General features: G+C 49.9%; 1 protein-coding gene across 2 annotated transcripts in view; it reads left to right on the top strand.

Moving 5' to 3' along the window:
• The first annotated feature begins 2656 nt into the window (after window positions 1-2656).
• Window positions 2657-14897, top strand: part of MYO1C (myosin IC) — a 42323-nt gene continuing 30082 nt past the window's right edge. The window contains exon 1 of one of the 2 annotated variants that reach the window (XM_051992194.1): window positions 2657-2751. In XM_051992194.1, the coding sequence (XP_051848154.1) occupies window positions 2677-2751 (75 nt within the window). In that variant the 5' untranslated portion in view covers window positions 2657-2676. Of the gene's footprint in view, window positions 2752-4083; window positions 4210-14897 lie in introns of those variants that run through there. The other variant, XM_051992196.1, reaches the window with a different exon arrangement.

Raw genomic sequence — 14897 nt, forward strand, 5'->3', positions numbered from 1 at the left:
AGGCTGCCCTGCAGCTCCTTCGGATGCTCTGATCCACAGCTGTGGGGGTTCTCGGAGAGCTGACCTGCACCACACCTTTGTTTTTGCCTCTTGCCCCACTCCCCAGTATTTAGTCCAGCCTTTAGCTGAAACAAGCTTTATTTGTCCCATGCCCACCTTCCCCTGATGACCACCTTCTATCCCAAGGAGCCACGTTCCCCTTGACATCCTACATTCCTGCCTGTCCACTCTTTGGACTTGATGTGTCCTTATCTCCCCATGTCACCTTTTCGTGTTGTTCCACCTTGAAATTACCTCAATTACCTCTCCTAGATCTAAATCAAAAAAGTCTCACCCCACATGGTTCCAATTCCTGGGGAATTGCGGGAAAATATTATGTTGGCCCCAAAGGGAAAGACCCATTTTGGGAAAGGATCCAGGTTTTTTGGTCTAATTGCCATTTGTATGGCACTGATGAGAGGATCTCCTGAAGGCTTTCTCTTGCCTCTAGCTTATTCATGAGCTGCAAGGAACCTTAAAGAGTTAATCCAGCCTTTCTTACAGGTAAGAAAACCACCTGACATCTCTCCCTTAAGTAGCAGAATGGGGATTTGGCCTCTGGCCCTGTGGAGCCTGATCTTTTTTCCACCATCACGGCTCTGCCTCTTTTGCTTGGGTCCATCTCATAGTTCATAAACTATCCACACTGGAAGAAATTTCAGTGATCCCATGAGCCTACTGGGGGGGAAATGTCTAGAAAAATGACTTGCCCAGAGTCACCTGGCTAATTTCTGGTAGACACAGAATTCAGAAGCGGATCACCTGATGTCCAGTGGACTGATATTTTTAGATTTTCTAATTTGGATTTTCTATTTGTCTCCTCTTAGCCTGTCTTCTCTTTTCCTTTTCTCTGCTCTTTGACCCCACCCCCTCATGTCACCAGAACGAGCCTGCACACAGACATCCCTTCTGTTAGCGGGGTGAGATGGAAGGGGGAAGGCTCGCCTTAATTGAGGTAGGGGAGAGCTGGAGGGGGGTGACATCCCCCTCCCTCCCCAATCAGGATATGTGGCGGCTATGAACCTAGCCCTGCCTCCTTTGTGGAAACAGGAAGTGCCCGAGACATGGTGTCCGTTCACTCTTTCTGGGACCTGACTCCCTAGCCTGATAAGGGCCATTGTGTGGCCGCCAGAAGTGAACCTGCTGCTGGATGGATGTGCTTTCCAGAGGAAGGAAACTACTGGCCTTTCCTGGGAGGGAGAAGCGGCAGAGGAGAGTGAAGGAACAGAGTGGGGTGTCCCGTGGTGGTTGGAAGGATGGGGCTGAAAGGAATGTCTCCCTGCTGCTGGAACCACCATCTCCCAGGCTCCAGCCTCTCCATCTGGGAAAGGTGATTTCCTTCTCCACTTCCTTTTCTCACTTCCTACAAGGAACAGCCAAAAGTCCTAAGGGCTCCAACTCAGGCCAGGAAAATGTCAGCTGTGATTTAACAACAATGAAAATGGAGAGGGAAAACAGGAACATTGGGGTGTGGGCCTGCAGGGGAGGGAAGAAGCAGCACACAACTAAAAGATGCTCACCAGAGAATGGGGGTGGGGTGGGGAGGGAAGAGATGAAGTCCTGGGACTCAGTGGGAGAGAATAGATGTCCACCCTCCACTGAAGCTTTTCCCTCCTGCCAGAGCAGCTTTAGGAATTCTTTCCCCCAAGCCAAAGACATCAGTGGTGGTGGTAGTGGTGGTGGTAGCTCTGGCCCTGGCACTGGGGTGGCTTAAATTAGGGGGGAAAGGGCGAGTGAAGATAGGAGGCCTGGATTTTCATCCAGCCCCAGGTATATTTGTGCTGGGAGATGGGGTCCCACTAAACCCAGATGTTCAGCCTTTCCTGAGAGAATAGGGGAAGAAAGCAGGCTCGGGAGAGGGACAGACAAAGGCTGACAGGCTGATGCCCTACAGCAGAGGATGGCAAAGAACCAGGTTCAAAGTTAAGGCCCCCGGAGGGAGAATGAGCCGCCCCTGCTTGGACAGAGCCCTGGTTACCGGGTTCAGGTACAGCCTGCCACAGTCTCTCCGTCTTCTCCTTTGTAACGTGCCCTTTACCTGGCACAATTCCTCTGAGGCTGCCTCTCCAAGCCCCAGCATCGAGGTTCAGCCGGGAGGTCCCGGTGCTTGTGGCTCATCAGGCAGGTATGAGTCCGGGAGGGAATTAGCAGCCTGCCTGCCCTCTGAGGCCGCATTGGGCTAACCTGTCCCACCCTGTTAGGCCACTTCCCTCCCAGATAAGAATGGAAAGCTTCGGATCGCCTGGACTTCTGGGAGTGAGTAGGAAAGACCCAAATCATAGGAGTGGCAAGGGAGCTGGAGAGAGGGATGTCCCACCCTCCTCTTGACCGGAAGCCCTGAATCCTGGAGAAGGGGGGTAGGGGGGCTCATCATTCCCCTTGGTTACCTGGGGCAGCAGGCATTTCCTTAGCCCCTATCAGCTCTTCCCTTTCCTGCTCTCAGCCCCAGCCCTGGGGCCACTGTCCGGCTGCGTCCTGAGGAGCGGACTCGGTCACGTCCCCTGGGGCCAGAATTGAACCTAGCCCAAGTGGCAAGCCCTGCCTGAGGCCATAAATTCCTAGCTGCCGGAGCAGCAGGAAGCAGTGGGCACTGGCCCCGGCTCTCGGCTCGGAGGCCCGAGCAATCTCTGGGTCGAGATGGCGCTGCAAGTGGAACTCATCCCCACAGGGGAGATCATTCGGGTGGTCTACCCCCATGGCACCTGCAAAAGTGTAAGTCTGGGGAGAGGATGCAGGGATGGGCGGTGGGGGAGCCACTAACAGCCCACAGTCATACTCAGAGAAGGATGGAAACGAAGCAGAGGGGCATCAGGGGCTCCCCGCCCTCATGGAGGAAGGAAAGGGGTGCTCTTGTCACATGAAGCGAAGGATGGGGCTGGGATGCGGAGAGGTGGAAAGCGGTTTCTGCTGCTGTTCCAGTCCAGAAATGAAACTCCTCTGTGCTAGGAGATTGGGGGTAGGACGGAGGGGAAGAGAGGAGAAAAGGAGGGAGCCCTTCTTCAGATCAGAAAAGGGTCTGTCCAAAGCTGGAAAAGGGCTGGAATACGGTGACAGAAGAGGGACAGTGCAGTGCAGGGGAAAGAACATTGGATTCAGACTCAGGGACCGGGGCTTGACCCGAGCGTTGTCATTTACTCTCTGTAAATACCTTGTCCCTTTAGGACAGTTTCCTCATCTTTAACAACATGGGATGGGGGGAGTGTGGAAACCTGGTGAGCCTTAAGGTGCCCTCCCGCTCCATACCTAGGATCCGGATGGACGTGTTTGGCTTTGGGTCCATTGTTCCCTCTGCCCAAGAGAGATTCTAGGGTTGATCAGGCTGGATCCTTCTGAGGTCTGTTGGGGGGTGGGGGGAACTAACCTGTTTGCCCCTAGTGTGGGATAGAGAAAGGAGTTCACCTCTGCCCTTTGGTCTGTGTATGGTGGTGAGAGGGGGTTGGGAGGAAAAGCTAATGGTAGCCTCCTTGCCCCCCCACCCCACCCCCGGCCTGGCCCTGGACCCCAAGGCCAATCCTCTCCGGAAGGGCCCCGGCTTCTGGGCTGCATGGGGTGGGACAAGACTGGGGAGGGGGTGGGGGACCCGAGAAGCTGGGTCCTTGCCCCTTTGGGAAGGTTGCTCGAGGGACTTTCCAGGGTTTTCTACGTGTGGTTGTGTAACTCTGGGCCCTGAGACTACTGAGGGCGGGAGGGGAGAGGGTAGGTGCGGGGTCCCCGCGACTGTTCAGGGAAGGACGGGGGCCGAGTACAAGTCTGTCCGCTTTCCTTTCTGCGTTCACAGCCTGATGTGGGGAATGGAGCCGAGAAGGGGAAAGGGGGCAGGGCCGAGGGGGGCAGGGCGGGAGGAGCCGGGCCGGGGCGGGGCCTGGTGAGGGGTGGGACGGGGGGCGGGGTGCGAGTCCGTGTGTGTATGTGTGTGTGTGTGCGTACATGTGTGTATGTGTGTGAGTGCGCGCGCGCGCCAGCTCGCCGATCCCGGGGAGCTGGCCGGGATGACGCCAGGCGGAGCGCTGCTGTCCCCCGCCGCCGCCGGGCCCTGGCTGGGGGAGTGGCCGGGCTGCTGACTCTCGGAGCCGGGCGCCTGAGCTACAGGACACTGCGGCGGCCCCCAGCCCCACCGCGCCCGGAGCCGGACCCCGCAGCCCGCCGCTGCTAGCCAGCCGCGCCAGCCCGGTGGGTACAAGGCAGGGGGAGCGGGCTCGCGGGGGGCCGGGGCCGGGGAGCTGCAGGTGATCGTGGGGAGCTTCCGGCCCGGGGGCTGCGCCGAGGGAGCAGCCACGCGGGCTGGGGCAGCAATGGCTGGGGGCAGGGTGGGCAGGGCTGGAGCGGGCTACCGGGGAGGGCCGGGGCTGGGGGGAGCGCCTTCTTGCCCGCCCAATGTAGGGGAAAGTGCGCCGGGCAGGCCCCGGGTGGGGTGGGGTGGGTGGGGTGTGGCCGGCCGCCCCTCCTACCCCGGGCTGGGACCCCATGACCCAGACTTGGGTTCTCTACTTGTCTGCCCAGGCCGGCCTTGGCTAGATCCTCTGCGTTACCCTGCTCGTTGGACTTAGTGCCACTTTGGAGACTTAGTTATCTGGCCATAAAATGGGAGATGTTGGGGCTGTCAGGGGAGAAAGCGGTGAGCCCCCTGCTCTCCCTTTCCTCCTCTCCCCTGCCTCGACCCCGACCCCCTGGCTTCGTGTCCCCTCTTTGCTAGGCTAGGCTGGTTTCCCAGCGCCCCACCTGCCCCCTGGCTATCCACTCCCTCTTTCTCCCAGTCATCCCATTCTTGCCAGACTTCCGGATCCTTTTTTCCTCCCCTTGTCTCTTATCTCCATTTTTCTTCATTCCTTTCCTATCTTCTTGATCTCCCTATGACCTGTTCTTGCTATGGCTCTTCTAGACATTCTCTCCCCATCCCCCCCACCCAGTTGCTAAATCAGGGAATGATGGGATGGCTGTAGGAGCTGAAAGGCCCTCAGAGCCCATCTCCTCATCTGGTGCCCTCCAAACTTTGCACCTCCCCCTGCCTACCTGCTGCTCAGGACTCTGCCCACCCCAGGGACCCAATAAGCACAGTGAAGCTCTAACAACCGGGGAACCTGAAGCTAAGAACATGAGTGACCTGTCCATGGTCCCAGGGCTAGTTAGCGACAGACCCCCCCACTCGCGGTGCCAAGAGAGCCCCTGGAGCTAAGAGGGATCCAGCTTTGGATCCTGCCACTGATACTTCTTAGTTCTCTGATCTCTCTGAGCTCGATTTTCTTCCTACTTGTAGCGCCAACCTTGGGAGGCTCAATGGAGAGCTGCAGGGTAGTTCAGGACGGGTCACTTCCCTTCTCCCGGGGAATTAGTTTCCTCAACTGTTACCTAAGGAGACAACTCAGTGATCACCAAAGTTCCTTGAGGACTCAGAATCTATGCCCCTATGGAATGAGGGGGGCAGCTAGGTGGCGCCATCATGGATAGAGTGCTGGGCCTGGAGTCAGGAGGACTCATCTTCCTAAGTTCAAAGCCAGCCGCAGACACTTCCCAGCTATGTGACTCTGGGCAAGTCATTTCACCCTGTCTGCCTCGGTTCCTCACCCATAAAACGAACTGGAGAAGGAAGTGGCCAATTGCTGCAAAATCTTTGTCAAGGAAACCCAAATGGAGTCACAAAGGGTCAGATAGGACTGAAACACTCAACAACGTGGACTTAGTATCTCGGTGGCCCCAGGCAACTCTCTGAAAGCAGAAATTTCCCCGGGAGGTGCTGATCCACATTGGCAGAGGGAGGAGTTTCTTCACCGTGAGCTTTCCCTCTTCCTACCTTACAAGGTTGATATGGGAATTGTCTGAGATAAGGACTGGAAAAAGATAGGAAGCAGTCCTGTGATTTCATTGCGGTGGAGAACTCCTGGGTGATGAAATTGCCTTGTCAGACAACGCTAGTTCGCACCTTCTTTGCTGATTAACCTTGGAACATTGCCTAGTGTGGGTATTGAGAGATCAGATGACTTATTCAGTCAGTTAGTTAAGTATCTGGAAGACTGGAACCCAGATCCTCTGATTCAACTGCTAATTCTCTTCTCTATTATACTCCACTGTCTCTCTCCTGTTATGCTTTCCAAGTCTTTAAGCCATAAATGCCAGTTATTGCTATTAAGTCCAGAATGTCAAAATTAGAGAGGGCCTTCTAACCCAAACTCTAGTGCTATTATTAAAAAAGTCCTTTCCCAATGTCATCTTCCTTCCATGTTCCTGGCTTCACCCTTATCCCTACTGCCATCCCCCTTCCCCACCCTGCTCCCCAGTCTGGTTCCTTTCCTCCCAGCCTTTTCCAGATTCAGTGATTTACCCCCTCCAATTATGCTGGAGGAGGGAATGTGTCTGAGCAGTTGCCACTGGGGACTGGCCTGGGTCCAAAAAAGGGTTTGAAGAGGGGACTGGACCACAGGGCAAATATGTTTTTACTCCCTAGAGAGAGATGGAGGTCTCAAGCTCTCACTAGCTCTGGCCAGCTGTCTTGCCCCTCCCTCATGCCCCCAACAATCTGTCACTAAGGCATCTCCTGTGCTCTCACACACCCAGAGGCCTGGGGAGAGGGAGAAGACTCAGCACTCTTTGCCTGGGAATAAGTCCTAGAGACTCCTGGAGAATCGAGTAGGAGGATCATTGACCTCTCATTCCTCATCCTGTGATAGTAGTGGGCTGGCTTCATCAAAATAAGCTAAGCCTGTGGTGGGGAAAGAGCCAGAAGGCTAGAAAGCCCACTTTACTATAAAAATCCCTCCTGGTTTCATCTTTAAATTTTGCTTTTAAAAATCCTTTGTGATTTCATCTTTTAGCTCTTCCTCTGTGATAGGAGGAGGTTGTAGTTTGGGAGCTAGTGAGGGGCAGGGGATGCTCAGTGGGTGTGTCTGCCCAGAAGGGATCTTTGAGACCATCCAGTTAATCTGATTCATTAAGCTTTGGTTAAATTGCCCCATCTGTTCCACTTGCACCCCTGACATACACACTTGCTATGTGACCGTGGGCAAATCACTAAGATACTATGTAGTAGAGGTGGTGATCTATATTAGTAAAGGGAGTTGTCCCATCCAAGAGTTCCTTACACCAATGAAATCACAAGCCCACCCCCTAGCCCTGTCCCTAACACTGGGCTGGGAAAGTGGAGGGGGGTGGGGTAGGGAGAAGACTGACAATGGCAGGAAAAAACCTACCTTCTGTCCCCAGAACCTTACCCTATATTATGGGAAAGCAACATATGTCTGATAAGTCAATACAAAATCTAGCCAAACCAAATACAAGGTCATTATTTTGAGGGGGAGGGGAAAGAACAGAGAAAGCACTAACAAACGGAGCAGGAAGGATGCTCAGGAAAGAGAGGACTTGTTCATTCCTCTCTACTTCGATCTAATTGAAGTTTGAAGGGAAAAGTTGGGGTTCAAAGAGAAGGCTAGAAGGCATTTCAGGCATGGAGGACAGCCTGAGCAAAGGCATGGAGGTGGGATGGAGAATGTCAGGTACTGGGAATAGCTGGAATCTAGTCCCATCCGTCCCTGATCAAAAAGCCCTCTAATAACAATAATCATATAGTTAACTAGTATTTTGAAGGGATTTTCTACAATTTGTCAGATCTTTCTTTTTAAAAAAAAATATTCTTTTGGGAAGCGAGGTGGTGCGGTAGACAGGGCATGAGCCCTAGATTCAGGAGGACTCAAACACTTAACACTTTCCAGCTGTATGACCCCAGACAAGTAACTTATCCCCAAATGCTTCAGAAGAAATAAATCTTTTTATTGAGGCTTATTGTTTTTAACATCTCCTTCCTTTCTGAATCTCTTTCTCTCTCCTTTCCCCTTCCCAGAGAGCCATTCTTTGTTAGGAAGATTAAGAAAGAAAAGAGAAATTAATTTAGCAAAACCAACAAATCTGCTGTGTCTGACAGGATAGTAGTATTCTACAGCTAGTCTCCTTCTACTTGTTCAGAGGAAGGAAAGGCATTTTCTTGGGCCGGCCCTGTAAGATTTGCAAAGCTCTATATGTGTCACCTCATTTGATCTCTTGTTATTCAGTCCTATCCCACTCTTTATGATTGCATTGGGAGTTTTCTTGGCAGAGATACTGGAGTGGTTTGCCATTTCCTTTTCCATTTTACAGATGAGGAAACTGAGGCAAACAGGTTGAAGTGACTTGCCAAGGTCATATCGTATCTGAAGCCAGATCTGAGCTCATGAAGATGAGTTTTCCTTTTTCTAGGTTTGGTGTTCTATCCACTGCATTGCTACCTAGCTACCCTGTTTGATTTCTATCAAATCCTTTCTCTGGCTTCTCTTGAACATTTCAGGTGAGGAGAAACTCAGTACCTTTGAGGCAGTTGCTTCCACGTTTGGATAATAGTTCTTTCCCCTACATAAAGGTGAAATCTGTCCTGCAATTTCCACTTTTTCCTATCTTGTACTGAAAATTGATCTTTTAGGACCTATCCACCTCTCTACCTTACCATCTACATTGTTTAATAATATCCTCTCAATACGGTTTCTTTTCTTTTTTCCCTCCAAAAGCAATTGGAATTAAGTGACTTGCCCAGGATCACACAGCCAGGAAGTGTTAAGTGTCTGAGATTAGATTCGAACTCAAGTCCTCCTGAGTTCAAGGCTGGTGTTTTATCCACTGAGCCACCTCGCTGTTCCATCTCAATACATTTTCTATGTATAATGTATCATGTGTTTGGGGAACCATTCCCATAAAATGAGGGACTCATCTGCTCAAAGGAAAAATGATAGCGGTGGGCAGAGGCTAGGATGCAATGGATAAATACTAGTGAGAACCAGACCGAGATCTAGAATGGCCTCAGTTATAGAGCTGGAAGGAATTTTAGGAGTCTTCTAATCCCCTTTTTGCAGAGAAAGAAACTGAGGCTCAGAGAGATCAAGTGGTTTACTCTTAGTAGCATTTGTATCTTATTTCTAAAAGGGATTGGAGTTCAAGCCCATGATTCCAAGTTCAGAACTAAGTTGAGTATTCTTTCCTCAACGCTATGGATGGAAGTATTAAAAGAGAAACCACTGATCTATTGCTAAGAATAATTAACAATAATAACAGCAACATTCATATTGTATCTTAAGGTTTGTAAAATGTGTACAAATATTCTCTCATTTATCCTCCCAACAACTCTGGGAAGTATCATCACCATTTAACAGATCACTTGTCTCCTTTTTGGTGCAATCCAGGTGCTTCTCTGGGGACTTCGGAGTCATGGAATGGCTAATTCCTTTGGGATACTAATGAGAGGCAGAAGGGCTTAATAGTAGTAGGTGGAGGTCTGGCTTTAGAATCTCACATCCTAGGAATTCAATTCTGAGGGCTTCCTATGTGACAAGCATTATTCTAGGTTCCAAAATAAACCATTCAGAGCCTTAGCTCTCAAGAAGCACACACACACCATTGGGAAATAACAATCACCTCACAGAGGAAGGCATTGTGGATACTAATGTTGGAATCTGAGATACAAAATATACAATATGTTTCTGGGAGCAAGATTAGTAACTAGCTAGCACCGGGGACAGGGCGCTTGACGTGGAGTAGGGACGGCCTCAGAAACTAGTGAGCCTGGACAAGTAACTTAACCTTTGTTAATTTGTGAGCTTCTTGAGAACAGGGATTGTCTGCTGCCCCTTTTTGCACTCCCAGCACTTAGCACAGTGCCTGGCACATAATTGGCATTTAATAAATGGTTATTGGCTCACAAACCTCTATCTGCCTCAGTTTCCTTATCTATAAAATGGTGATGATATGTCCCAGAGTTGTTGGGAGGATAAATGAGAGAATATTTATACACCACCTTACAAACCGTAAGATACAATATGAATGCTACCTATTATTGTTGTTAATTATTCTTAGCAATAGATCAGTGAAGGCTTCTTGAAGGAGATGATAGTTCAGCTTGAAGGGGAAGTGAACTAAGTCTCCTAAGAGATAAGAGGCCTAAGGGAAAGCCAGGAGAGAAGATGTTATATATAAGAAATAACAGCTAATTTGCCTGGAAAACAAAATGCATGATGGGAAAATCATGTGAAATCAATTCAGGAAAGTTGGTTGTGAAGAACCAGACTGTGAAGAACCTTAAATGTCAAACAGACATTTTGAAAAATTCTGTTCCATTGGCAGCTTCTTGAGCAGCGGGATGTACTGGGTCTGACCTGCACCTTGGTGATAGTCATTTGGCAGTCAGATGGACACAGGGCTGTAGAGGTTGGCAGGGACAATATTGTGATTGTCCAGGAAAGCGCTAACGAGAACCTGGCTGAGGGGTGATGGAGGCTGTGTTGGTGAAGACAAGGGGAAGTGATTTGGATGTTGACTTGGATGTAAGACTTAACAACTGATTAGATGCTGAGTGAGAGTGAGGAGGTGAAACTGACTCCCAGGCTGTGAATCAGTGACTCAAAGGATAAATGATGATGGTATTGCCCTTGATGGAAACAGGGAAGTTGGGAAGAAGGATGGATTGGAGAAGAAGGATAATAATGAGTTCTTTTTTGGTCATGTTGATTTTGAGGTCCCTTTGGGATTTCCCAGTGGAGCAGTGCAGTAGGCAGTGGGTAACAAGGAAGCCGAGCGCAGAAGAGAGGTGAGGACTGATTATGTGGATTTGAGATGATAATTGAACCTGTGACAACTGATGAGATCACCCAGAGAGAAAGTGTAAAGAGAGGGCCCAGGGCAAAGACCTACAGTGCTCCCATAAAGAGGAAGGGATGTGTGCTGATCCAGTCAGAAAGACTGAAGCGTGATCAGATGGAAAGGAGAAATCCAGAGGGAACGGAGACCAAAAAAACTGAAGGTGGAGAGAGTAGCTGAGGGGAAGGAGGGCTCAGCAATACAAAATGCTGCTTGGGAAGGTCAAGAAGGCTGAAGACTGAGAAAAGGCCACTGCATTTAGCAGTTGAGAAATCTTTGTAAAGTAGCTTCATTCAGTGGTGTGGTTGGAAGCCACATTGAGCTTCCCAGGGTTTGGGAAGTAAGTGTGATGTGAGGAAGTAGAGGCAACGAGGGCAGACGAGAGCTTTTTCTAGGAGCCTGATGGCAAAAGGGAGAAGGACAGTAGCTGGAAGGAATAACAGCAAGGCAGGAATCTCCGATTTGGGATGGCTCTCTTTAGTCATCCTTTAGGAAAAGGAATGGGTTGGGATTGGGGGTACAAGAAGAGGAATAAATGCCTGTTGACTAGTCTAATGATCTTGCGATCGACTAGCAACTGGAAAGAGTTCTGGATCCCACTGAGGAGAGACACAGACTCAATTCCCTGTAACAGACAATCCATGCAATCCCAGTGAGCCCCAGATTCCTTCTTTGAAAAATTCCTTCTACCACCTGTAGAATCTGCCTCTCAGCGTTGCTGTATGATGTTGAAGCTTTATGAAAAAGAGGTACCGGGGCAGCTAGTTGGTGCAGTGGTTAGAGCACCAGCCCTGAAGTCAGGAGGATCTGAGTTCACATCTGGTCTCAGACAATTCACACTTCCTGGCTGTGTGACCCTGGGCAAGTCATTTAACCCTAACTGCATCAGTGGGAAAAAAAAAAAGCACTACCTCTTCATCAGAAATAGGAGCAAAGGAGATGGGGATGAGGAATGATCCAGAGAAGATGTGATATGAAGAAGTAGGGAGAAGGAGGGGCTCACAATCAAGTAACAAGTATACTAATTGTGTGACTAGGAATAAATCACTTCCCTTCTGGGTCTCAATGTCTTCATCTGTAAAATGAAGATAATAATAATATATAATAAAATAAAAAGATAATTGTCAATAAAATATATAAGATATACAATAATATATATATATAAGTTGATTCTCACAGCAACTCTGTGAGCTATTATTATTATCATCCTCATTTCACAGATGAGGACATTGAGACTTAGAAATGGAGAAATATATATTATAAAGTATTATATACTTGTTAAGTATTGTCTATCCTTAATAGAGAGACGGTGTGTCATAGTGAATAGAGAACCAGGAAGTCCTAAGTTCTAGTACTGTTCCTAACATATGTTCCAGGAGCCAGGGGGGAAATGACTTAATCTCTCACTGCCTCAGGCAACTCTACATCTATATATTATGGAGGTATCTCATCTGCATCTGCAGTTTCCACACCAGATGAAATCATATGTCCTGATCAAGATAATAGAGATAGCTGTTGTTACCTGTACCTGGGGTGCTGAGGTTTGAAATAGTATCTCATTTGAGGAGGCAATTCGGTAACAAAGTAGATAGAGCACCAGGCCTGGTGTTGAGGAGACCTGAATTCAAGTCCATCCTCTGACAATTACCAGGTGTATGACCCTGGGCAAGTCATTTAATTGTCTACCTCAATTGGAATAATAATAGCTTCTACATCAGTTGTCACTGGAGTGTGAGGATCAAATAAAGTGCTTTGGAAACCAGAAAGCTCCGTGTAAATGCTAGTTATTATAATAATTATGTTATCAGCTTCTTCATCTTCCTTATGGCAACATTGAGATGCAGATACTACAGGTAGTATTATCTCCATTTTCCAAAGGACTCTGGGGCTCATCAGGGCTATCTGGCTTGTCTGTCACAGGAAATCAGAATCGAGTCTCAGATGCTATTTGAGGAGCTGGGGTTGCAGAGGCAAAGATGAAATGGTCCCCATTCTGTCAAATGAAACCACGTGACTCATAAATACAAAGTAATTACGGGGATCCTAGTAGCTTTTTGGGGGAGAGCGGTGGTAATCTGGGAAGGTCCCAGATAGAAAGTGGCCCTTAAACTGAGCTTTGAAGGAAGGTAGGGACTCAGAGGAGGAAGTTAAGAAGAAGCACATTCCAGGCATGGTGACCCACCCTTGCATGGAGAGATGATTGCTTCAGGTGAGGAGCAACAGATAGGCCAGGGGGGCTGGACTGTCTGCAAAGCCTGGGAAAGGGAACAAGATGTAACGAATTTGCAAAGGTCCCCTGTGGCTGGCTGGGAAAGACCCCTGCTTGTGAAATGGAAGAGTCCAGCTCTCCCCCCACTTACTTCCACCACTCCCCTTTCAATTTTATAGAGAAAGAAACCAAAGCCCAGAATGGAGGAAATGAGTTTGGCAGATTCAAGCAGGCAGAAAGTAGAAAAGCTGTGATTCAAGTTTTCAGCTCCACTCTGATGAGTGGAGCTTATCACAGCTCCAGGGGACCAGAAATTGGATGACCCAGTGATCAGATAGCTTGTAGAAAGAATTCTTGATCCTATATATGTCTTTCTCCCTAAGCAGAAGAGCCTTGAATGCCCCCTTTTTTGGAAAATAAATCTGGCCATAAAAGACCTGGATTCAAATAATAAACAACATCCACTTCTGTAGCACTTCAGGGTCTGCAAATTATTCTACAGGATCAGCCTGATTCAATTAAGCAAGCATTAATTAAACACCTAAATGCAAGGTACTGTGTTAGATGCTGGGAATACAAAGACAAAAAAGAAAACAGAAAAACACTCCCTGACCTCAGAGATGTAAAAGGTATTATTATCTTTATTTTACAGATAAAAAATCTGAGGCTCATAAAGGTTAATTGACTTCCCCATCATATAGCTCATGTTATGGAGGTGGGGCTTGAATTTAGTTCTTCCTCTGAAGCCAGCACTCTGCCTCCTTGCTCTTTGTAAATCGTTTCTTGCTTTGGCCCTGATCTGTAATATTAGAATAGGAGTGGATGTCCTCCTCTGGGCTTTCCGAGCAGCATCTAATGCAGAAGGCTTTCTCTTTCCCTCCAGCTGCTGGGCCACCTTCCCCCCTAGAATCTGATACGTAGATGTCGTTCTATACTTAATGGATGTACAGGATCCACCCCCTTCCCCTCCTAACTTGAGAATGTAAACAGGCTGAGCTTAGAGTTTGACTTTTACAGAAGGAGCCTTGCATATAGTAGGTGCTTAATAGCTGCTCGGTAATTGATGGGATAACTCCAACTCGAAACCCGCTTTCCACATGACTTCCCCCAGGTTTTCCCTACAGTCCTCCACTCTCTCCTCAGAGAGCCCCGGCACCCCCTGTTGTGTCAGAACCGCCCAGCCAAAGGGGACTGCAGGAAGCGAGGGCTGGCACGGGTGTGCCAGGCGGCTGTTGGCAGCGAGGTCGGGACACAACACCCACCCGAAGCAAGCCTTCCGCCTGAGCTTCAGCATATCCTACTTGCCACCTGGGCTCGCACGCCTGGGAGCCATCAGCTAACTCCGAGTTCGGCCCTTTTCACCCACCTAGGGCCCGGACGTTATTATTTGGGGGTCGGGGAAGTTCCTGAAAATTCCCAAAAAATCTCCCTCGTGGTCCCTGGGGGCGCACGGCCTGGTGTGGGTCCCGGCCCTCTCCCGAGACTGCAGATTGGTCGGGGTGGGAATCCCGGGAATGTGTGCCATCCCACTCCACCCCCGGCTTCCCTCAGCAGGAATCCCCTCCCTCAGACCCGTACCCCTCCCCCGAGCGCTGCGTGACGTCCCCGCCTCCCCCCTCGGATTCCCCTCATTCCTTGCTCCTGACGCGGGCGTTGGGGCCGGCCTGGCTGCGGAGGTTGGGAGGAGTGGGAGTGGGAAGGGGGAAGGGACGAGACGGGACTGGACGGGCCGGGTCTGGGGGGGGGGGCACCTTCTTCCACTCTCGGATGCACACCCCTGTAAGTTCGGTCCTCCAGGCTTCCGTTGCCTTCTGGATCGTGGCCGAAGCCTGGGTCCAGCTCCCCACCCCAGTACCCCGGGAAGAAGCTCCACCCACGAAGACGGCGGGAGCGGGGTGGTCTCAGGGGGCGGAGCCTGAGCCCTAGGGGGCGGGGCCTTGAGACTGGGGTCTAGATTGGGGGAAGGGAAGGGAAGGGGTTCGGGCTCTTTCCCCCGGGTTTTGCG

This window comes from Antechinus flavipes, chromosome 4 (genome assembly GCF_016432865.1).
Source record: "Antechinus flavipes isolate AdamAnt ecotype Samford, QLD, Australia chromosome 4, AdamAnt_v2, whole genome shotgun sequence".
Lineage (NCBI taxonomy): Eukaryota > Metazoa > Chordata > Mammalia > Dasyuromorphia > Dasyuridae > Antechinus > Antechinus flavipes.